Genomic DNA, 24,000 nt, shown 5'->3' on the forward strand with positions numbered 1-24,000 from the left:
GAACGAAAGTATCGTAAATATTTCTCTTTTTATCTCGATTCTCGAAATAGTTTATGTCCGTTCATTAAGTAAAAATTGTTATAGACTGAATCTTGTACTCTATTTCGTTACTTTGTATTTCGGAGCTCATTGAATTTATTATGGTCTTTGTAGGTATTTTTGTAGCAAAGCTTTTATTTTTATTTCTTCATATCTTAAAAGTTAGTTTATTATATGCCTTACTGTTCAGTGATATTCAGTTATTTTTATTACAGTTATTTTCCTCAAAACGTACAACTTGACGCTGCTGTGCTAGCTACTGCCAGGCGTAATTAATCTTGGAGTAGGCGTTAGTTGGGTTGCCTATCTTACGGATTTTGTACCTCAAGAATTTCTGGGACCCGCTGTACACTCCTGTCCAAAATGATTGCCGCATATCTATAACTGTTTTTTGTAAGAATATAATTTGATGATGGTTTTGCACAGTACTTTTAATATTGACACTATGTGTATAATCGGGAAATGTATATTTGTGGTAAATTTCATAGGAAAAGAATTATAAATACGAAAATTAGAATGAGTAAAACAAAATGTTGCTAAATGGACAAGGAAGTTTTATTTTCGTCTTATTGTTCTTATTTGCTGCTATTTTGACATGAAATTTGCCACATACATGTCTTTGCAGATTATAGACATATTAACATTATAAGAAATACCAGTCGACTTCGTTATTAAAATATATTCCTACAACAACATATTTATAGACATGCAACAATAATTTTGGACATGAGTGTACATCCTATGGTTCAGGTTTGATTTTCCTGGCAATTACATTATACTTCAGGATTATATACCTAGGTAATGAAACCTGTTGGAGACGTTGCGTGAAATATTTAGATGAAGTTGAATACTTCCTCTTGCCAGCCCAATTCCCTTATTTGAATATAATTAAACATCTGTGGTTCCTTTTAGAAACCTAAATCCGCAGCAGATTTCCGCCTTCATCCCTCATGGAACTGAATGATGCATTGTAGTGTTCCATTGCACTGTTGTAGTGTTCCACTTACTACCATTCAGAACACCAATGTCTCCATTGCACGTCGCATCATAAATGTTCCGAGGGTAAAAGGTGGTTTCGACGTTATACGATCTGGTACGTTTCACTTTTCACATATGTTCCCATTACATTGATAAGAAAGTTACCTGTATATGATCCACCATATCCGTCTGAAGCTCTAGAAATTTAAATTTTATAATAGACAATGTAAGTTTGATGATTGTGTAGTACAGTGGCGTATTTACGATTTTGTTTCGGGAGGGGCTTTGCTAACTTTCGGGGGCGCTTTGCCAGAAAATGTGAAAATTCTGCAAGATGTTTCATATACTTGACTATAGTAAGTAAGATTTTGGGGGGTTTAAGCCCGGAAGCCCTCCTTAATACGCCACTTGTGTAGTAAATAATTTACTTGATTCCCTCGTGAATCGTTTTGTCCTGCAAGATAACAAATCAGCTTCGTAACAATTATTTTTTCTCAAATATGACCTACAGAAATGAGCTTAGGAATTGTTATGCTTGCCAGAAGGATAGCGAAAAATATGATTGCGAGATGAATTTTGTCCCATCCACGCCGGCACTAATTTTAAAATATATCCCAAAAATTAGTGCCCAATTACGACCAGTAATGTTTAAAATAATTTTGTCGTTAAACAGACGTCAAAAAAACAAAAACAAAAAAGAAGATTCTGGCTGGGGCTAGGTTGACGCCAGCTTCACCCATTCAACCGATTGAGATGAAACCTATTACACAAAGTCAGTATAAAATTAGTACTGACGATACTGCATAAAAAGAAAGTTAGTGCTATTATCAGAAGGCCAAAATATATTTAAAAATGTTTAATGGCGGCCTCATCAAAGGAAACAATAGATCCCTTAGCACTGATTTCCTTTCTACGCAGTATCGTCAGCACTTATTTTTGGCATCGTTTACAAAATTAGTGCTGCATTATTAAAAGTGGGTGGGCTGCCTTCACGTGATCCTTACCCCACCCAAACCTGCACTAACTTTGAAGCATATGTTAAAAGTTAGTGCCTAATGAGTGCTGACGACCTATAACGTTAAAAAATTAGTGCTATTACACTAAGGTCAAGAAAAAAAACGATTCTGGGTGGGGCTAGGATCACGTTTAACCCTACCCATTTAACCAATTGAGATGAAACCTTCACACAAAGTAAGTGTAAAATCAGTGCTGACGATACCATATGAAAAACAAATTAGTGCCATTATCAGAAGGCCGAATACATTCGAAAATCTAATATGGCAACATCATCAAAGAAAACAATCGATCCTCATTTTTATGATACTATACGTATTACTAATTTTCTCTCTATGCAGTATCGTCAGCACTAATTTTTTCATAGTTAACAAAATTAGTGCTGTTACACAAACGTCAAAAAACAAAAAAGGTCTAGGTGGGGCCAGCGTGAAAATAGACCCACCCACTCAACTGATTCAGATGAAACCTCCACACAAAGTTAGTGTTAAATTAGTGCTGACGATACCGTATAAAAAGAAAATTAGTGCCATTCTCAGAAGGCCAAATATATTCGAAAATCTAATATGGGCGCATCATCAAAGAAAACAATCGATCCTCATTTTTATGGTACATAAGACTAATTTTCTTTCTATGTGGTTTTGTCAGCACTAATTTAGCACAAATTTTTGACATAGTTTACAAAATTATTGCTGCATTATTTAATGTGAGTTGGACTATCTTCACCACTGACGCGACCCACTCCGGCACTAATTTTGAAACAGATGCCAAAATTTAATTCCTAATTGATGCTTACGACTTTGATAAAAAAAAAATGTGCTGTTACACAAACGTCTAAAAAAATTAAAAAGTCGTGTACAAAGTTGGTATTAAATTAGTGCTGTTATCAGGAAGTGAGAAGATATACAAAAATCTGTAATAGCATCATCATCATCATCACAGAAAACAATTGAACCTTTATTTTCTCGATGAAATGAACTGTTCTAATCTTCTTCCTATGCGGTATTGTTGGCACCAACTTTTGGCATATGATTTAATATTAATTGCAGTGTGATTTTGGCTAGGTTCTGAAGTCCTATAATGATAAAGAATTCGCACTGTTACACAAACGTGAGAATTTGTACTGGTGTAGTTACTGTCGCGCTCATCTCACCTACTCGACCGACTCCATAAACAGAGCATTTCTTTTTTATTCAGTATTGTTAGCACTGTTTATGGCCATAATTTACAAAATTAGTGTTGCGTTATTAAAAGTGTGTGCGGCTATCTTTACCTGAAGGCAATGCTATCCACTTTTGTTAATGAGGCATAAATCCGCTAGCGCTCTCGCCCTTGGTGTGAGTGGTCCCGAGTTCGACTCCCGGTGGGAACACTCGGTCGAAAAGTGTAAGAGATTTTTGAGACCAGGCATCCTGCGTTAGGTTTTCCTCATTCACACCAGGCAAATACTGGGGTGGTTTCTAACGTATAGGTTCCAGGCCGCTTCCTTCTTCCTTTTCCTTGAATAATGTGACCACCGAGGAACATCATTCCTCATATGTGATTGGGTAACATTGCTGATGCTGAGAGCCCATAAGTCTAATTCCTATTCCTAATCAAGCACACATTTTGGAAAGTATGCAAAAAATTACTGCTAAGTTAGTGCTGACGATACCATATAAAAGAAATTAATGCTATTAGACGAAGGCCAAATGATATACGAAAGTATAATTGTGAAATCATCAAACAAAACATTGATTGCTCAACTTCATGATTAGATAAACAGTACTATTTTTTTCTATGCATTGTTTACAAAATTAGTGCTGCATTATTAGAAGTCCATGGGGGCTATCTTTACGTGAGGACAGCCCAACACCACTTTCGCTAATGTTGCCCTATTTTTTGTAAGTATGTCAAAACTTAGTGCTATAATAATACTGACGATGCCGTATAGAAATAAAATTAGTGCTCTTAGCAGAAAGCCAAAAGGTATGCAAAACATTTAATAGCATTATCTTTAAATCAAGAGAAAATGGAATCCTAAATTTCCCGATGAGATGATGCAGGAATTTTTCTCTGAAATAGGCTGAAATTCTTTAAAATAGTTGATAAAGAAAATGGATTCTGATTACATTCTCTATGTTTCGTTTGTGGTCCTGTGTGATACGACGTTTTTTCATGATTTTATGTAGGTGGCCTAAGTAATTTACAGAGATGGAGTGGGTCAGTGGGTCGGTGGGTCAGTGAGTCAAGTGGATCCAGTTTTCTGAGTGGATCAGTGGGTCGTGGGCCAACAGTATGCGACCCACTGCGACTCACCGACTCACTCTGACATACCGACCCACTGCTCACTGCACCGTAGACAGCATCTTCTGAACACATAAATTTGTCTACGTTGTACTTTCAAGGCCTCAATTTCTCTTCCTTTTTCATGTTTCTGCTTACCTACCTGAGATGAGTATATCTAAGTGGAAAAAGAACTTCAGCACCTTTCCATATTGATATTTGTAGTTTTAATAATAGCAATAGGGCTCATACTATTACTTGGCTTTCGAGACACACAGCCTGTGAGTGTTTAGAGAAGCTAAGTATTGGAAAAAATACAGTTTTGAATCACTGTAATATATAAATTATTATACACGTGTATAAAAAATTGAATGTATCTGTGTGTGCCTGATCATTACGGCCAAATTGCAAAGTCAAATGAAATTACTTTTGGTATATAGTTAGGCCTTAATCCAAACTCGAAAATTATTTGTCATATCGCTTTCATTATAATACATGTCCTAAGTGAAATTCGAATTTTCGCTTTAAAAAAAAGAGAGAAAAAAGAAAAAAAAGAAAAAAGAAAAAATAGTATCTCGTAAGCCGTTGAACTTACGGAGCTTAAATTCAGTGTATTAACTCTTTGAAAATAAACAGAACATATCCTAGCATTTTTTTAAATTTTCCTTTATGGAGAGGGGGGGGGGACTTTCTATATATGGAAAATTGGTAGTAGGTTGGTTTGTAAAAATAATCAAAAACGATCGATATTAGTTGAGAAACAAATTCAGAAACAATTTAATTGAGAAACAAAAAATACAGTGCTTCGCTTCATATATCCGTTGCTTTCTAAGAATAATTGCTGAAGCTTATGTTTATTATATGGAGCTTCCAGAGCACAAGGCAATCAACCCATAAACTTGTGAGAAAAATAGATATAAAATTTGTACTGTAACCTAAATTACACGGAAATTTTAAGTTTGGACTGTACGGAAAATTAGAAAATTTTATACTTTTTTTCCTTTTACGCTGGTCTACTTACCTTGATTTAGAAATTTCAAATTTTACTCCTTTTTTCCACTGAGAAGTATTGATAATTCAACAAGAAAATAATTAGAGCATGATAATAATTCAATTGAAATTCATCGTAATTTGGACCATGACAAACACTTTACCATTTTATATCATAAAAGTCAGATATGCTGTTATTGTAACAGAGCAGTGCATCAGCCATTAACCGTAGAAATTCAAACTCCGATTAGTAAGAATTTCACAGCCTGGTTTTATTACAAGTGTAAACTCTTTAGTCAGTAGAGATGAGGCCGTAGATCATGTGTCAGAGTTGATGACAGTGGGTTTTGGTAGATCACAGTGGGTCACAGTGGGTTAGAATGGTTCATGATGGGTAGTGGGTCGGAGTAGGTCATAGTAGTTGGTGGTTGAGAGTGGATCATGGTGGGTTATTGGTCACAGTGGGTCGTTGTGGATCACGATTGGTGGTCGGTCAGTGGGTCGTGGGTCAAGTTTTCATTGACCCACGCCATTTCTGGTAAGTTATCATTAATCATGATTTTTAAAAGTCTTCAAGATTTATTTTCGATTTCGTTTCTATTCTGATTTCTTTGTTTGCATTCTTATCCCTCCAGGAGTTCCCTTTTGGCTGTATGGACAGCATATCTCAAAGACGCAGGAAACCCGAATTCAAATTCTACGTTTAATTGTAGATCCACTTTTCATATAGTCTCATTGCTGAAAGGGACGCTTAACTGAAATCAGACCAAATCCTTTCCGATTGGTTAACTGAATGAGGTCAGGTTCGCGCTCCTCCTCCGTCGTTCCAAATTTTGGAGCCAATTTCTCCGTTGAAGTATAAGTAAGGTATACAAATCTTCTTTTTATGTTTATAGATTAACACAATTTCAGCACTGATTCTTGACATTGTTTCTATTGTAATCGTCTAAGCTATTTAACTGGGAAGGTCTAGGTTCACAATACCAAATTTTCCTTTCCAATTTTGAAGCACGTTCCTCTGTTGTAATCATCATCATCACCATCATCATCATAGGTATTTTGCCCTTATTGGCAGGTCACGTACAGCAGCTGAGAAGCATCCATGCTCCACGATCCTCAGCTAACCTCTTCGTCTTCACGTATGATCATTCTGTTTTTACATCATCCATTAATTGTAGTCTCCTTCGCCTCCTTCCTCTCTTTCCCGACACTATACCTTCTAGGACGTTCCTCATGATACAATTTCTTCTTAGGCAATATCCCAACCAGTTTGTCTTCCTCTTCTTAACAATATCTAAAAGTGTTCTATTCTCCGCAACATTTCTAACACCCTCTCATTCGTTTTCCGCTCGACCCAACTAGCCCTAATTCTTTCCGTTCTTTTCCACACCCACATTTCGAAGGCTTCCAGTCGTTTTTCATCATTTTTACGTGATGTCCATGTAATCTGTTGTAATAACGGAACAAAATTTATTTTCATGCTAATTTATCAGCACACTTTCAGCACTAAGATTTGCCCTTATTTCCATTCTGACCGCTTAAATATTTGGCGTAGGATCACGCTTCGCCCTACCCTCCTACCAAATTCTTGTCATTTTTTTTTTCGTTGTAGTAACAGCCAATTATTGCTTCTATCCTTATTAATCAACTTCCTTCCATTCTGATCGGGTAATTGTGTAGAGAGCTTGACGCTCACTATCCGTTCTTTTTAAATTTTGGCATCATTTTCTCCGTTATAATTACGCCACACGTTTTATATTTTTACTCGTTGATTAACATAATTGTAACACATTTTTTTCTTACATGACTTGCATTATAACTAGGTATTGCTATCTTGAAGCACCATCTCTTCTTATAAATTTTGGTCAAATTTCTACGTTGTAAGAACTGCACAAATTATATTTGTACGCTTATTCATCATCATCATTTCAACACTAATTTTTGGTATATGTTTTAAAATTAGTGCTGGTCTAGGTAGAACTAAGTACACGCTCCTTCTAGCCCCAGCCTTTTAAATTTTGGCGTCAATTTCGGGTCCATTTTCTTGTAGTGCGATATCTTCAAATTTCAATTTACCTAGCTCAGAATTTTGTCCACTTTTTGTCAATTTTTGTCCAAAAAAGAAACATTTTGTACCACTCAAATTAACAAAGGAGAACCATTTCAAAATTAGCCACTTTGATCACTTATAGTGCGATATCTTCAAATTAAAATTTTATTAGCTCATAATTTTTTCCGATTTTTGTACATATTTGTAGCACCAAGAACAATTTTGTACCACTCAAATTAACAAAGGAGGACTATTTGAAATTCTTGCCACATCGAGCATATGTGGTGCTACATCTTTAAATTACAGTTTTAACAAGCTTAGAATTCAATCCAACTTTTGTACACTTTTGTCCAACCAAGAAAAAAACTTATACCACTCAAATTAACAAAGGACGACTATTTCAAAATTTTGGACACTTTTATCACCAGTAGTGAAACTCCTTTAAATTCGAGTTCTTACAAGCTTAGAATTTTCCCCATTTTTCTAGAATTTTGTACCACCAAGCTAGTTAAAATTCGAATCTGAAGATGTGACACTACAGGTGATCGAATTGGCCCAAATTTTGAAATGTCCTTCCTTCGTTAATTTGAATGGTACAAAACGTTTCTTGCTTGGACAAAACGCGTGAACCTAGCCCCATCGAGATTTTTTCTCTTTTTTTGTTTTTTGGCGTCTGTTTAATGGCATATTTTTTAACGTTCCAGGTCGTCAGCACTAATTGGGCACCAATTTTTGGCATATATTTTAAAATTAGTGCCGGACATGATTGCGCGGCTCGACAGAGAACTTTCATTATCTAAAACTACTAATAAAACTCGTCTGGCAAGATAGCCCCCCGACTTTAGAAAATTGAAACAACGACTAGGTAATAGTAGTAATCGCATGACTTGGTCTCACTTTTTGGCCCCTGGGTCCCTGCCCCTGGGTCCCTGCCGGGGTCAATGACCTAGGGGTACCTAGGACCACCCCCTAAAATTTGGCAGGGGTACATAGGACCCCCCCCCCAGGACCCATGGTCCCTGGCCCGTGTCAATGACCTAGGGGTACTTAGGACCACCCCTCTAGATTTTGGCAGGGTACATAGGACCACCCCTTAAATTTTGGAAATAGCCAAATCTAAAAATTGGGTGTGGTAGCCTAGGACCACAGTATGTACCTCTATCAGTATTGGGTGTCTATGTCGTTCCCTTTTATGAGTAAAAAATTGCCAAAAATTCAAATTTCGGAGGTTTTTGACCTAATTTATCCCCTTGGATGAGGTATTATTACCCTATATGGTTATATGGGCGTATACAGGGATTCATTCCCTTTTATAAGACATGGGTATATTAATGCACCCCTTGAAATTTTTGGGAGGGGTACTTTGGCCCACCCCTTCAATTTTGGAAATTGCCCAATTTCAACATTGGGTATTATAGTACAGGACCCTAATATGTATTATGATAAATTTGGGTGGTCCACCTCGTTCCCTTCTAGGGGTACAAAATTGCCAAAATATAAACGTAAGCAATACGTAGTACCACGTGTTTGGTTTTTGGTCGATTTTATCCCCTTTGATGAGGTTATTATCCTATATAGTTATATGGTCATGTATAGGGGTCCATTACCTTTCATAAGATATGGGTATATTTGTGCACTCCTTTAAAAATTTGGGAGGGGTACTTTTGGCCCACCCCTTAAATTTTGGAAATTGCTCATTTTTATATATTTGGTATTATAGTACGGGACCCTAACATGTATTATAATAAATTTGGGTGGTCCACTTCGTTCCCTTTTAGGGGGTACAAAATTGCCAAATTTTAGTACAACCACGTGTTTGGTTTTTGGTTATTTTATTCCCTTGGATGAGGTCCTATTACCTTATATGGGTGTATACAGGTGTTTATTTCCTATTGTAAGACGTAGGTACATTTGTGCACCCCGGCAGGAGTGCCTTGGCCCACCCCTTAAATTTTTTTTGGAAATTGCCCAATTTAAACATTTGGTATAATAGTATAGAACCCTAATATAGATCACTATAAATTTTTTCGGTGGTCTATCTCGTTTCCCTTTTAGGGGTATAAAACTGCCAAAATATAAACGTAAGCATTACGTTGTACCACGTGTTTCGTTTTTTTTTTTTTTGACCTAATTCATTTCCTTGGATGAGATCCTATTACCTTATATGGTTGGGGGGGGGGGCGCGGTGGCTCAGTGGTAGAGCGTTCACCTCTGGTGCTTGGGGTCCCGGGTTTGATCCCAGCCCCCGCCAAGTGAACTTTGTGGTGGACAAACACCGTGCTCGTGGGTTTTCTCGGGGTTCTCCCGTTTCCTCCTACTTTCTTCATTTCACTCATTATCACCGTCTCCTTTAGCAAAACCGGCATAAACATGGGACGTAAAACTTAAAGATTTCATTTTTTTTACCTTATATGGTTATATGGCCATGTATAGGAGTCAATTCCCTATTATGAAACATAAGTACATATGTGAACCCCCGGGAATGGTACCTTGGCCCGCCCCCTTAAGTTTTTAGAAATTGCCAAATTTAAACATTTGGTATCATAGTACTGGACCCTAATATATATTACTACAAAATTTGGGTGGTCCACCTCGTTCCCTTTTAGGGTGCATTTTGTTCCGCTTTAGGAGTGAACCTTGCAATCGTCCCGAGTTTGATTCTTGGAAATGTTGAATTTAACGTCCCCGCGAAAACGGTGAGAGATGATAGGACGAAACATGAACTTACTTGACTGAGGATTGAAGCAGTGACCTCATACAGTAGAGAGACAAGCGCTGAGCCATCGTACACGTGTGTTGATTACTATGCAATAGTCCCGAGTTTGATTCTTGGTGCTAGTTTCAGGAAATGTTAACGTCCCACTTGAAACGATGATGAGAAATGAGAAAACATCATAAACTTACTTGCTTGCGGATTGAAGCAGAGATCTCACATATTTGAGCCACTATGGCCCATTGAGAAGTTCAGTTTTTTGATTACTATGTCATGGTCCCGAGTTCGATTTTTGTGTTAGTTTAAGAAATATTGAGTTTAACGTCCCCTTGAAACGATGATGAAAAATGATAGGAGGAAACATGAACTTACTTCGTTGTGGATTGAAGCGCTGAGCCGTCGTACTCCATTCAGTGCGAACAGTTTCGCGTATGAAAAGAAGACGAGCAGATTATGTTACATTACACATTTCAGTGCGAGCAGTTTACACTAGGTTTATGTTTCATATAGAAAGATAGAAGATCTGCGTTGTCATCTTTTTACTTCGTGTGCAACTTTGACCTTGAAGAAAACCTTGTTGACTCAGTGCTAGCATTGACGTATACACACAATCTTATTGTTTAGTTGGCTGTATTTAGAGATGAATCAGACATGTAAGGTTGTTGGTTCGAATCTAGTTGTGTTCGCTGTAACTCAGGGTCTGAGCGATACTTACCGAAATTTTTCCAGTGTTGCCAACACTATCAGAATGAATCGATTCATTTAGTCGGAGCAGTTTCGTGACGAAAACAGAATTTTGTTTTGCACACAAAAATTTTTTCTGAAACAGAATTTTGTTTGTACATAAAAATTTTTTTCTGAAACAGAATTTTGTTTGTACATAAAAATTTTCTGAAACAGTTTTTGTTTTGTACACACAAAAAAATTTTCTGAAACAGAATTTTGTTTTCGTACACAAAAATTTTTTCTGAAAACATTTTTTTTTTTTCGTACACAAAAATTTTCTGAATCAGTTTTTTTTTTTCGTACACAAAAAATTTTCTGAAACAAAAATTTAGTTTGATTTTTTTTTTTCGCAAAACATTGATTTATTTTATCGGTAAACTGATTCAGAAAAAAGAAATTGAAATCGCAGTACAGGAAAAAGAATTTGATTTTAGGATGTGAAATAAAAACACAGAATCATGTTTTTGTACATTTATTTTTAGCATGTGAAATAGAATACAGAATTTCTTTTTTCTTCAAAGGAAGACGTGTCCGTGACGGGTACAAATTCTGTAAAGAGAAAATAAAACATATGAATATACATGGTAATATTTATTTTGTTTCCTGTGAAAGAAGAAAAACAGATTATTAACATCGAACTAACTGATCAAGAGAGAGTGAGGTGAGAAAAGAAAAGCAAATGTGACGTACCTGAATTCCTTTTTTTTCTCCACGGGTTTCTGCAAGGTGATGTCATCTGAGGTTTGTTTCCGCTGTGGCCTCGTTGAAGCATGTCCCGTGTTGCGTTGATTCTTTGCCCCGTCTTTGGGAGGTGATGTTGGTGGGATTAGGGGAAAATATGGCTGTTATTCTGTTCTGGCTTTTTTATACCCATAGGGCAATGTCTCGTATGTGTCTGGTATTAATCGGCGTTTTTTATAGTTGAAACTGTACTTCTTTTCTTCAGGTTTTGTGACAAGATGATGATCGTGGGTTCTGTAAATTTTGTGCGGCGTGCTAATGGAGATTTTTTCACTCGATTGATTTATGATCATTTGCTCCAGACTATTGAAATTTAACTTTTGACTTGCAGTATAATTGAGTGTGAATCCACGAATTTTGCATACATAACTGGTTGATTTCGTGTCGGGGTTGTAGATTTCCAAGGCGTACTGTTTTGGGCCACCAGACACGAATTTTTTAATGTATGCTTTTGGTCCAATTGATTCAAGTTCATTTGACATTGAACCAAGAAATACTTCTGGTTCTATTGTGGGCTGTGATGGTCGCTGCGTGAATATTACGGAATCTGTATCGAAATATAATACTCTTTCTTGCAGAAGTTCTAAATATTTGTAGAGTTCCAGACGAGCTTGACACGTTGTAAATGCTCCAAGGACAACATTAGCATTGTGATTTTGTACTGGAACATCATCTTCATACTGCCAATAAAGGTATAACATCGAATCGTTAACAGGTAAAATTTGGTTGACTTTTATGTCTGGAGCAGTTAATTTTTGATACAGTTCTTTGGGGTCGTTAATGATGGTCGTTTGGCTGAAATTGTCTCTTATAGCGAGTCGTCCCCAGAAGGCATTCAAACAGAGCTTTGCAAGACTACGACGTGCTGAATTTGTCATTATATTTGCTGCATCTAAAGTTATGCCTTCCCGTTGTTGTACCACTTGGATATACTGCTGCTTTTCTTCTTCGGTGACGCAATTGGCAGGCCAACCAGAAGCTTCCAGCTTAGATTTCAAAAATGTATTAATGTATTCGCTGAATAATCCGCCAGTCTTGGTTTCTGGATCATATACGGTGATGTCGTAATCCCAAATTTCGTAAATTTCAATGACTTGATACCCAAGTTCAATGGCTTTTTGAATTTCATAGGACACCCATGTTCCTGTTAGACTTCGTTCACTGTCCGAATGTGTACATTCAGAATCTTGATTTAATGCTGTGGCACAGGCAGCACAAAGTGGAAACAACAACTTCTTATTTGAACGAAATGGCAGCACTGGATGAAACACATTTCTGCTAGGCAAGATCTTCAACTTGACCAATCCGTTGACATATTGAATGTCGGGCATTTCTGGATCTCCCTGTAGATATATTCGTGGATGCCCTATTGGATACCGTCCACATTTATTCACATAAGGATACAGGGAGACGATATCCAAGAATTTTATTTCTTCGCCTTCATTTTCATTTGCGACGTGGTACAATTTAATGGCATTAACACGGCCACCATAGAAGCTGTCTCTTGGATTTAATGGTGTCTTATTAGTATAAGGATGTGTGCTTAAAGAAGAGGCCAATGCTGGATTGGATTTTAACACTTGACGAAATTCACATTCCCACATTTCATGTACTTTATATCCCATGGATCGTAATAACTTCATTTTACGCTGTGTTCTCTCGTAGCGATAGTTCATTGTTTCTTCGGAGTTCTCATAAATGGGTTGATCACGGCCTGTAGGGACACATAGAGGACAGCCATGGAATTTGCACCCTTCAAATTCATACACGTGTTCCTCTTTAGTGTCAGGATCTTTGTAGTAACCGTCCAGATGAAAACCAGCAACATAAACTTCCTTTCCTCTCGCAGCATGTTGAATTGAATGGCCCTCTTTTTCTTCCATGTAGGCAAGCCACTGCAAAGCAATCCGTGACTGATTGTTTCTGTGACGGTATCCTCGTGCAGGAAGAATGCTAATAGTATTAGGTTTTAAGAAATTTCGTCGAAATACTAAATTGCACGCACTCGCCAAAGTGATAGCCTCCAGGAAAGGATTGACGTGAGTTTCTTGTTCAAAAGTGGTCATGAAAGATATACAAGCCAATCGAAGTACGTTGACGTCCTGGATACAATAGTTTACCAATTCTTTTTGGAAAATAAACGTATCGTTCTGGTGTTCGTTGTACCATGTCATGAATTTTTCTCGTTCATCCACTTTCATTTCATCTGCACCATAATAATGGATGTCCGGTAATTTTCCCACATACGTTTGATTTGCAGCAGTATTAAAAAAGTGTGGAAAATATCCTTTGGTCGCGGGTAAATGAAATGCCTTGGATAATTTACTTAAAGCCATTGGCATGAAATTTAAGGAGTCAATAAACGATAAGTGATTCACTTTCATGCTTAAAATTTTTGCTCCGTTCAAGATCAAAGTAGGTTTCAATTCATGTTCTTCCACTAAAGATTTAAGAATAAAATGACCATCATATCCCTTACAGTTATGTGCCAAAGATACAATAAGTTTGATGCTGGGTCGTGGTTGACGTAAATACGCAAGAAAGGCATTGATCGGATCATCTTGAAAAATATGTTCTCGCTGTCCACAAACTTCACACGGATGATGTATATCCTCATCTTGAACACAGTTGTAACATACTTGTTGGGCCACCAGTAAATTGGGCTTATGAATGAACGTGTCTTCATCGAAGAAAGTATCCTGTGTGGCTTCGATATCATAGAAGACAATCATAGCTTTCTTGGCATGTAACACTGATGGAACTCCAGGCTTTAATTGAGTCGTATCAGGCTTCATGTAGCATTGGTGGGTAGACGTAACGTGTTTATGGCACACATTACAAAAATAATCAGTACAATCATGTTTTCTTTCCCCTGTATGGACAAACGAATAAATGCGTAGACATTTGGAACACTGTTTCACCATCTTGCATATTGGTTGGCCTTTATGGTATGGTACAGTCAGATGATTTGTATAGCATGTTTCACCATAAAATTCACGATTGCATTCTAGGCACTGCTTCTCCGTATTGGTCTTACTGCATGGCGGTTTCTGCAAACATTTTTCACACATGGCCGAACAGTTCTTGACGTGTGCATTACGATGATCATATTTTTTATGGCATGCAGCACAATAGTAGTTGGTAGAAAAAACCGACGTTAATGACGTGATGATGTCATAATGAGAATTGATGCACATTAAATTGATTGGAATTTTGTCTTCGCCACCAGGCCCTTCATACAGAATATCTTCTCCGGAAAAGCTGGTGTACACGGTAAGTTTATAATTTGTCAAGTAGCGTTGCAATTGTCGTAATTCTTCCACGGATCCCCCATGCTCTAAATTCACTGATGATCTGGACAAAAGTTCATGTACGGCTGGAATAACAACACACTTTCTCTGGTTGTGATATTGATCGTAAACTTTTTTATTTGTATCCTTATATTTCTTTAGGCCAATAGCAATCACAATCGCATACGCTAAACATTTCTTGTCGGTGTTTTTTACTCGTAGAATGCCTTTCTTGCACTTTAATAATTCGTCGTTTGATAAAAGACCTCGACGCACCAATCCAAATCCACGGGGCACATCCACATGATGAAAATGGACAATGAACGGTTCGTTCATGAGAAAACTATCGTTACTTTGAAGGATGCGATCAAAGGATGCCCATAAAGTCTCCAGTGTCAAATTACTTGCATGCCGGAAAGATAGATAAAACGGTTTGTTCTTCTCATCGTGGGATAAAATCGATAATCCAACCATCGATGATTCGTCGACGTTTTCCAATAAATAATCCAACATCTGTTGAAAGGAGGCCTGAACCCACTCCACAATATCGGTGCCACTGGTCGGAGCATTAATTTGAATTTCCAGCATTCGTCCTTCAAGATTAAAACGCCGATAATGTCTATTGATTTCTCGCAAGACAGTAAAGCCAGAAGTAGCCATATTCAAATAGGGAAAAAAGGTAAGGTAAGCAAAAAAAGGAATAGGCAAAGAAAAACAAATATCTAAAACGAAAAGAGAAAAAAAGCACGAATTAAAATTGAATTCAGAGATCACTACATTATCAAAATGACTACACGATCAATCCTAAAAGAATGATCATATCTCAAATAGTTTTACTGTTAAAATTTTTATTGTCGTCATACTGGAAATCAAACCCGGACCAACATCAACATGTAAATGACCTAAGTTTCTGTAGTGATAAAAAGAATGAATGAAATTGTTTTTCTAACTGTGCTGAAAGAATCATTGTAGTAAGCATTTTTTCCTCTGACACTGAACTTTAAAACATATGACGAACATGAAACGAAAACAAAATCTCATGCGCTTGCTTTTCTCGAGCTAAGGCAAGAAAGACTCGGCGGGAGATCAGATCCCACATTAAACTGCAAGTCCACGTCTCACGTTGTAGGGAACAAATTCGTGCGTAGTTTCTTTGTTTACTTTCAGAAACTGAGCTAAGTGGTTAGCGTTACGCACCTCTGGCCCGGGTTCAACACCCAGTATGCGATCAGATTCAACATTAAGCTGTATTCCTAGCCCCCCACTACTGAAGGGACGCTAAAACCAAAAAATCAACAAATTTCTCGTGCCTACTTCTAATGTGTGGGATGTGGCCCGGGTTCAACACCCAGTATGCGCTCAGATTCAACATTAAGCTGTATTCCTAGCACCCCACTACTGAAGGGACGCTAAACCAAAATCAACAAATTTCTTGTGCTTACTTCTAATGTGTGGGATTCCTAATTCGATCCCCGGTCAAGTTATTCTTCCATTTGCTAAATATTTCATACTAAAATAAAACAATGATAACAATGTTATCCTCATGCAAAAAACACTCCATTGATGTTAAGAAAACGCAGTCGATACTTACCTCAAATTCAAGGAACGGAGTAAAGTCACGCTGTCACTAGAGGTACACCTACGTTCATTCACGAACTTCGTGGAAGTAGGATTTGAAAATGAAATTAAGAATTTTATTTAGGTCTGAAACGTGTTCAACTATAAAGTGACAACACTATCAGCCAATCAGAAACGAGGAAAATGAATCAATGACATCACGGAGAACCAATGAAAACACAGCTTTCATCATGTATCATGAGCCGAAACGTGATGTAAGAAGCAATCTGATTGGTTGTGACATTATTCACGTTTTTTCTCCTTACACATCAATCGTTACGACATCTAGTATCGCAATTTTTTGATCATGACATCATACCGTTGACTCGTTAGTTTCTTACGACATTCAAATTAACACATCTAAAATGTGATTCATTTTCCTTAAACTTGATTGAAAAAATGTAACACTCATCGATATGTTACGAAACTGTCTTTTACAAAAATGTAAAGTTGAGCTTTAAAAGTCCGTCAGCTGAGAAAAAAAAATGCTGATGTAGTAAAAGCAGATTCTGCAATTTCACAATAACAAGCTTCTATGCGTAACAACAAGCAGAAATGTGTAGTAATGTAACATAATCTGTTCATGTTCTTTTCATACGCAAAACTGCTCGCACTGAATGGAGTACGGTGGCTCAGCGTTTTTTTTTTTTTTTTTTCTGATGTGTGAGTTCTCTGCTTCGATCCGCAAGCAAGTAAGTTTATGATGTTTTCTCATTTCTCATCATCGTTTCAAGTGGGACGTTAACATTTCCTGAAACTAGCACCAAGAATCAAACTCGGGACTATTGCATAGTAATCAACACACGTGTACGATGGCTCAGCGCTTGTCTCTCTACTGTATGAGGTCACTGCTTCAATCCTCAGTCAAGTAAGTTCATGTTTCGTCCTATCATCTCTCACCGTTTTCGCGGGGACGTTAAATTCAACATTTCCAAGAATCAAACTCGGGACGATTGCAAGGTTCACTCCTAAAGCGGAACAAAATGCACCCTAAAAGGGAACGAGGTGGACCACCCAAATTTTGTAGTAATATATATTAGGGTCCAGTACTATGATACCAAATGTTTAAATTTGGCAATTTCTAAAAACTTAAGGGGGCGGGCCAAGGTACCATTCCCGGGGGTTCACATATGTACTTATGTTTCATAATAGGGAATGGACTCCTATACATGGCCATATAACCATATAAGGTAAAAAAAATGAAATCTTTAAGTTTTACGTCCCATGTTTATGCCGGTTTTGCTAAAGGAGACGGTGATAATGAGTGAAATGAAGAAAGTAGGAGGAAACGGGAGAACCCCGAGAAAACCCACGAGCACGGTGTTTGTCCACCACAAAGTTCACTTGGCGGGGGCTGGGATCAAACCCGGGACCCCAAGCACCAGAGGTGAACGCTCTACCACTGAGCCACCGCGCCCCCCCCCCAACCATATAAGGTAATAGGATCTCATCCAAGGAAATGAATTAGGTCAAAAAAAAAAAACGAAACACGTGGTACAACGTAATGCTTACGTTTATATTTTGGCAGTTTTATACCCCTAAAAGGGAAACGAGATAGACCACCGAAAAATTTATAGTGATCTATATTAGGGTTCTATACTATTATACCAAATGTTTAAATTGGGCAATTTCCAAAAAAAATTTAAGGGGTGGGCCAAGGCACTCCTGCCGGGGTGCACAAATGTACCTACGTCTTACAATAGGAAATAAACACCTGTATACACCCATATAAGGTAATAGGACCTCATCCAAGGGAATAAAATAACCAAAAACCAAACACGTGGTTGTACTAAAATTTGGCAATTTTGTACCCCCTAAAAGGGAACGAAGTGGACCACCCAAATTTATTATAATACATGTTAGGGTCCCGTACTATAATACCAAATATATAAAAATGAGCAATTTCCAAAATTTAAGGGGTGGGCCAAAAGTACCCCTCCCAAATTTTTAAAGGAGTGCACAAATATACCCATATCTTATGAAAGGTAATGGACCCCTATACATGACCATATAACTATATAGGATAATAACCTCATCAAAGGGGATAAAATCGACCAAAAACCAAACACGTGGTACTACGTATTGCTTACGTTTATATTTTGGCAATTTTGTACCCCTAGAAGGGAACGAGGTGGACCACCCAAATTTATCATAATACATATTAGGGTCCTGTACTATAATACCCAATGTTGAAATTGGGCAATTTCCAAAATTGAAGGGGTGGGCCAAAGTACCCCTCCCAAAAATTTCAAGGGGTGCATTAATATACCCATGTCTTATAAAAGGGAATGAATCCCTGTATACGCCCATATAACCATATAGGGTAATAATACCTCATCCAAGGGGATAAATTAGGTCAAAAACCTCCGAAATTTGAATTTTTGGCAATTTTTTACTCATAAAAGGGAACGACATAGACACCCAATACTGATAGAGGTACATACTGTGGTCCTAGGCTACCACACCCAATTTTTAGATTTGGCTATTTCCAAAATTTAAGGGGTGGTCCTATGTACCCTGCCAAAATCTAGAGGGGTGGTCCTAAGTACCCCTAGGTCATTGACACGGGCCAGGGACCATGGGTCCTGGGGGGGGGGTCCTATGTACCCCTGCCAAATTTTAGGGGGTGGTCCTAGGTACCCCTAGGTCATTGACCCCGGCAGGGACCCAGGGGCAGGGACCCAGGGGCCAAAAAGTGAGACCAAGTCATGCGATTACTACTGTAATTCGTTTGTACTACGTTTGTACTGTTTGTACCGAAAATATTTTCGTTTGCACCATTTTCATTATAGGGTTACTTGAGAGGTCAACTGAGGGGCTATCTTGGTGCGAAGATAGCCCCCCTCCCTATCACAGCACAAAAAATTGAAATTCACCATTCGAAAGCACATTGTTTGTACCGCTTGTACCCTGATAGTTTTCGAAAAGAGGAGTTGATAATTGGGGACCCTATCTTGACGCCAAGATAGCCCCCCTAGTTGACCTCCCAAGTAACCCTAAAAGGACAATGGTACAGACGGAAATATTTTCGGTACAAAAGTAGTACAAGCGAATGATCTAGTTATTGTTAATTTTTTTTTTTTAAAGTCGGAGGGCTACGATCTTGCCAGACGTAGTAAAACTTGATCCATCGGATTTTCAACCTTGCCCTTAATTTTCTTGACTCAGTCACAGATCCGTACAAGGCGAAATTTATTTATGTCTCTTGAAACTGTTCCTATGGAAGTCGAATCTAATAGTTAGTTTGAAATCTGTGTTTAGTTAAATTAAGAAATAATAATAACATGTCTCTTAAACTTAATAATATCGCTTGCACATGTCATATTGAATATTGCCTACTCGCTGCACAGTGGCACCTCTTGAAATTTGAAAGAGAATATTCCAGTCTATAATGAAAAGCACCGATAAAATTTTGTACCAGATGTTACAGCAACATTAGCAGATCCATGGGTTTGGGGTCGTAGGGGGCAAGCGCCCCCCAAATGCCTTTATTTTTTACTTCCATCATTTATCGTTGGGAAATACAAGTTTGATGGTCTTTCCCGACCGATCCAATCTGTGTACAATAGGGTCTACTAGCAGAATCCAATCAAAATGTATGGTACTTACTCGTGGTGGGCACAAAAACCGGTTTTTCGGTTTTTTAGGAAAACCGGTTCGGTTTTTACCGAAACGGGATTTCTATTTTCTCCAAAACCGGTTCGGTTTTCTTCAAAACCGTTTCATGTTTTCCCAAATTTGTTCTATTCCTGACAAGAATAGTGTTTTGTTGTTCTTAAACCAAATCCGTTTCCGCAGAAATAGTTTTGTTTTCCAAAAGTTTTCACCAAAACCAGTTTCGGCAAAAACCGAACCGGTTTTAGAGAAAACCGAAACTGTTTCGGTTTTTGAAAAAAATCGGAATGTCGGTTTTTCGAGTTTCGGTTTTTCTAGAAACCGGTTTCCGATTTTTATAAAAACCAGTTTTGTCCATCCCTAGTACTTATACAACGATACGTTTTATACGTTGTATATTTACTACTTGTAAATTTTTGGGGCGAAGAGTATTTTTATATATGTACTAGACTGATTATGCCATTCGAAGAAGAAAAAGAAATATGTTAAATATAATTATATAAGATCGATAGAAAAAAGGAAGATGTTTATATGTTTGTATATGTTTTAAATAATATGATTGTCAATAGAAGGTTGTTAAGACAACAAGATATAAATAAATGGATGAATTGCAGCATAGGAGTTATCGTTTTCTTAAGGCTCAATAACAATCATAAAGAACTAGAATAGTGATTTTATCGTATTACTTACTGGTATTAATACAGAATTGTGAATACTTCTGCCCCTATTTCCTTGAGCCGGTCAGCGTAAGCCCCAAAGGAGCGAGAATATGATTCATTCGTTGCACGCACAGCTGTAGGATGAAGGGTAAGACGGCGAACTAAATATGTATATTTTAAAATAGTGTCTTAGAAAAAGGATATGGAAATGGAATTTGGGTGTCGAAACTTCAATTACTTTTACCTCGAATAAAGAAAATATAGAATCTTCAGCGCTCCTTACCGAAAAGTTCTCTGAACCTGAGATGAGACTTTTAGGTTGCTTGATTGATTGGTATCCATTTACGTCGTTTGACGAAAACGATGTTTTATAGAACACGAACTAGAGTTTAAACTTGGATCTGAACCACTTTAGTGCGTTTAATGCTCACTGACCGGCAAGGGCGCCAATTTCTCTGTAAATTTGGGGGAGTCCATTCAAATGCGTAAGATATAAATATGAGGATTTTAAAACAAATTGCATTCAAATTATGGCAAATATTGTATTTCATAAATACAATAGGAGGACCCACATGAGCTTTGGGGGAGCCGGGCCCCCAGGTCCCCCAGGATCGGCGCCCTTGCTCACCGGGAATCAAACCACAGAACCTCATGCATCAAAGATCAAAGGTACGTTCGCTAGCTAATAGATTAACAAAGAGAGCTGTGGCGTTTGGGGTTTAACATGTAGACATTAGGAAGGGGCCAGGGATTCATTATGACTTTTAATGGTATTTCATCTTTCCTTGGGAAATAACAGAAGATGTTATTATAATTCATATATAAAAGACGAAGCCCTGAGTTAATAACTGATCTTCGCATAGGTCAAAGCGCTTAAGGTTAGAAACTTGAAATTTAGCATTTGGATTTCTTATTTAAAATAATTTGACACACATTTGAACGCTTTCTGATACTTTAGTAAAATGAAGAGAAAAGAGGTGGAATGAGAAAGGGTGGGGATTAGAATTATTGTAATAAGATATCAATATCTAAGAATATTTGAAGGTTAGAATCATGGAATTTGGTATATGAATTTCTCACTTAAAATAATTCAATACGTATTTCAGCGTTTTTGATATTTTGCCTAAAAGGGAAGAAAATGGATAGAAATTATTATTATAAGATGCCCATATCTAGGAATCCCTTACGGTTAGAGACATGAAAGTTGGTAATTTGATTTTCATTTAATATAATGAAACATGTATTTAATTTTTTTTTTTTTTTTTGCCACTTAACGTAGAAGGACAGGAAACGAGGTGGGGGCGGTACACTAAAATGCCTTACGAGGTGTTTGAATTTCGTGACAGTTTTAGCTGAATCCAATTCTATATGAAAGACAGAAGGGAGAACTGATATTGTCTGGTTACGATCGTGTCATCTACATATTTGCCAGGAACAAGAAAGGAAGTAGATTTGAGTTTGTGCTGTAACTTTCAGAGATGGACTGCAAATTAAGGTCGTTGTATGGGTTTCGCCCGTCGTGTTTTTTTTTTTTTTTGCAGAGTTGGCGTGGGTCAATGAAAACTTGACCCACGACCCGCTGACTCACCACCCACCGTGACCCACGACCCACTGTGACCCACCACCCACCATGACCCACTCTGACCCACCATGACCCACTCTGACCCACCACCCACCATGAACCACTCTCATCCACTGTGACCTACTCTGACTCACCAAAATCCATCGTCATCAACTCTGAACACGATTCACGGCCTCTTCTGTACTGACTAAAGTGTTTACAATTGTAATAAAACAAGACTGACATTGTCACAAATCGTAGTTTGAATTTATAGTCAATCGCTGTTGTTGGAGATGAACCGCGATTCTGTTAGTGTATGAAGTATTTTCTAAAGGATCAATTGCTATTTGGTAACTGTCCGTTCAAAATAATATTCTGGTAAAATTGTGAGACGCTTAAAGTTCACGTGTACCTTTGAGCCATTTATGAGTGTACTTAAAGTTTACCCGTGAAAATAGCCGAAAATGAAGTAATTAAGAAATATTTGCTCTTGCAAAATCTCAATATACTTGTATTATCAATGTATTATTAGATTGATGTAGATTAAATGTCCGTATGATGACTGATGGGAAACTCGCGTCAGCAATACAGCACATAGAAGAACTAAGTCACTCGTAAAAACTTTCATTAGCACCAATCTAATATTTTACTCCTATAAGAATATTTGGTTTTATTGTTTAATTGGAACCAGTTTGTTTATCTCTATTAGGCATGACAAAGTATCTAATTTAATAAATGACAATTCCAGATAGATATACCCTGTGTTCAACCAATTTCTCCTCAACACAGAGTACTACTGTAGATATTTGTTTAATAATGTATTTACTTAGAAGATCGTCCACTGCTCTATGTCCTAAAAAGCAAACATTAAAATAAAATGCATGCTAAAATTATGTAGCATTTGCGGAATGAATTAATACAGCACATAAACTTCAAAAAGTTGAAAGAAGTAGAACATATAAAGCTATGCAACATGTTATAGTCACGTTCAGTATCAAATATAAGTCATAAGTTTTAATTTCCATTATTTTTTTCGTATAAGATACAAGAAATTCGTCTCCGCTATTTAATATAATGAACAGAAACGGACTATTCCACAATAAAAGAAAACAATTTCTGCTAGTTACTGCATTGCCACCCACTATTGGATCACCTCGTTATTTACTAACGTAATCTGGCCAACGTTCAACACGATCTACACATAACAACGTCATACTCAGATATCGTTGACCCAAGCACACTTGGTAACCCGGATAGAGACCCGATGGTCCAGAAATAGCCGAAATCTTAGCTTTACAGCATTACTGTAAAAATTTTATAGTGCTTTAATGATGTCCGCTACTCATATTAATACAATATTGCGTACGAAACGATAAATTTCTCATCTCCTCTTGGTTTTCGTCAAGACGAGACAAGAAGTACATTTTCAAATTCCAGTCTTCTGTAACTATGTTTTAGTGTTGCATGAGTCATAGTATAAAAGCTATGAATTGATAAAGTAATAGTACGAACACAGTGAAGAGAATTTTTCAACGTTTAAAGATATGTATGTCATTAGGGAGTCTACACAATATCCGTCAGTAATAAATACGGTTTATGTGTTATTATATGACATCCCTCATAGACCTCTTGTAACACGGAAGGATTATGGTAACTTTAAGACGAAATTAAGAAGAAAATGATTACATAAATTTGGTGCATATCTTTAGAAAACGAGTCGAGACGAGACGAGAAAAGTTTTC

General features: G+C 37.4%; 2 protein-coding genes across 2 annotated transcripts in view; one reads left to right on the forward strand and one right to left on the reverse strand.

Annotated features, from left to right (window-relative positions):
* The window catches only part of LOC145680770 (uncharacterized), a 621,439-nt gene that overhangs the window by 171,116 nt on the left and 426,323 nt on the right, over positions 1-24,000 (forward strand). The window lies entirely within an intron of this gene.
* LOC145680768 (uncharacterized) lies at positions 11,148-17,026 on the reverse strand. The gene is made up of 3 exons (XM_081751752.1): positions 16,398-17,026; positions 11,466-15,528; positions 11,148-11,324 (listed from the first exon to the last, which is right to left on the reverse strand). Exon 2 carries the CDS (start codon positions 15,464-15,466, stop codon positions 11,621-11,623), a length of 3,846 nt encoding a protein of 1,281 aa, XP_081607878.1. The 5' UTR covers positions 15,467-15,528; positions 16,398-17,026; the 3' UTR covers positions 11,148-11,324; positions 11,466-11,620.

The sequence above is a fragment of the Thermobia domestica genome, chromosome 3 (genome assembly GCF_964235325.1).
Source record: "Thermobia domestica chromosome 3, izTheDome1.hap1.1, whole genome shotgun sequence".
Lineage (NCBI taxonomy): Eukaryota > Metazoa > Arthropoda > Insecta > Zygentoma > Lepismatidae > Thermobia > Thermobia domestica.

What these genes read in the sequence shown, in the direction of transcription:
- LOC145680768 (XM_081751752.1), bottom strand. Translation starts at nt 15,466, where the DNA reads ATGGCTACTTCTGGCTTTACTGTCTTGCGAGAAATCAATAGACATTAT.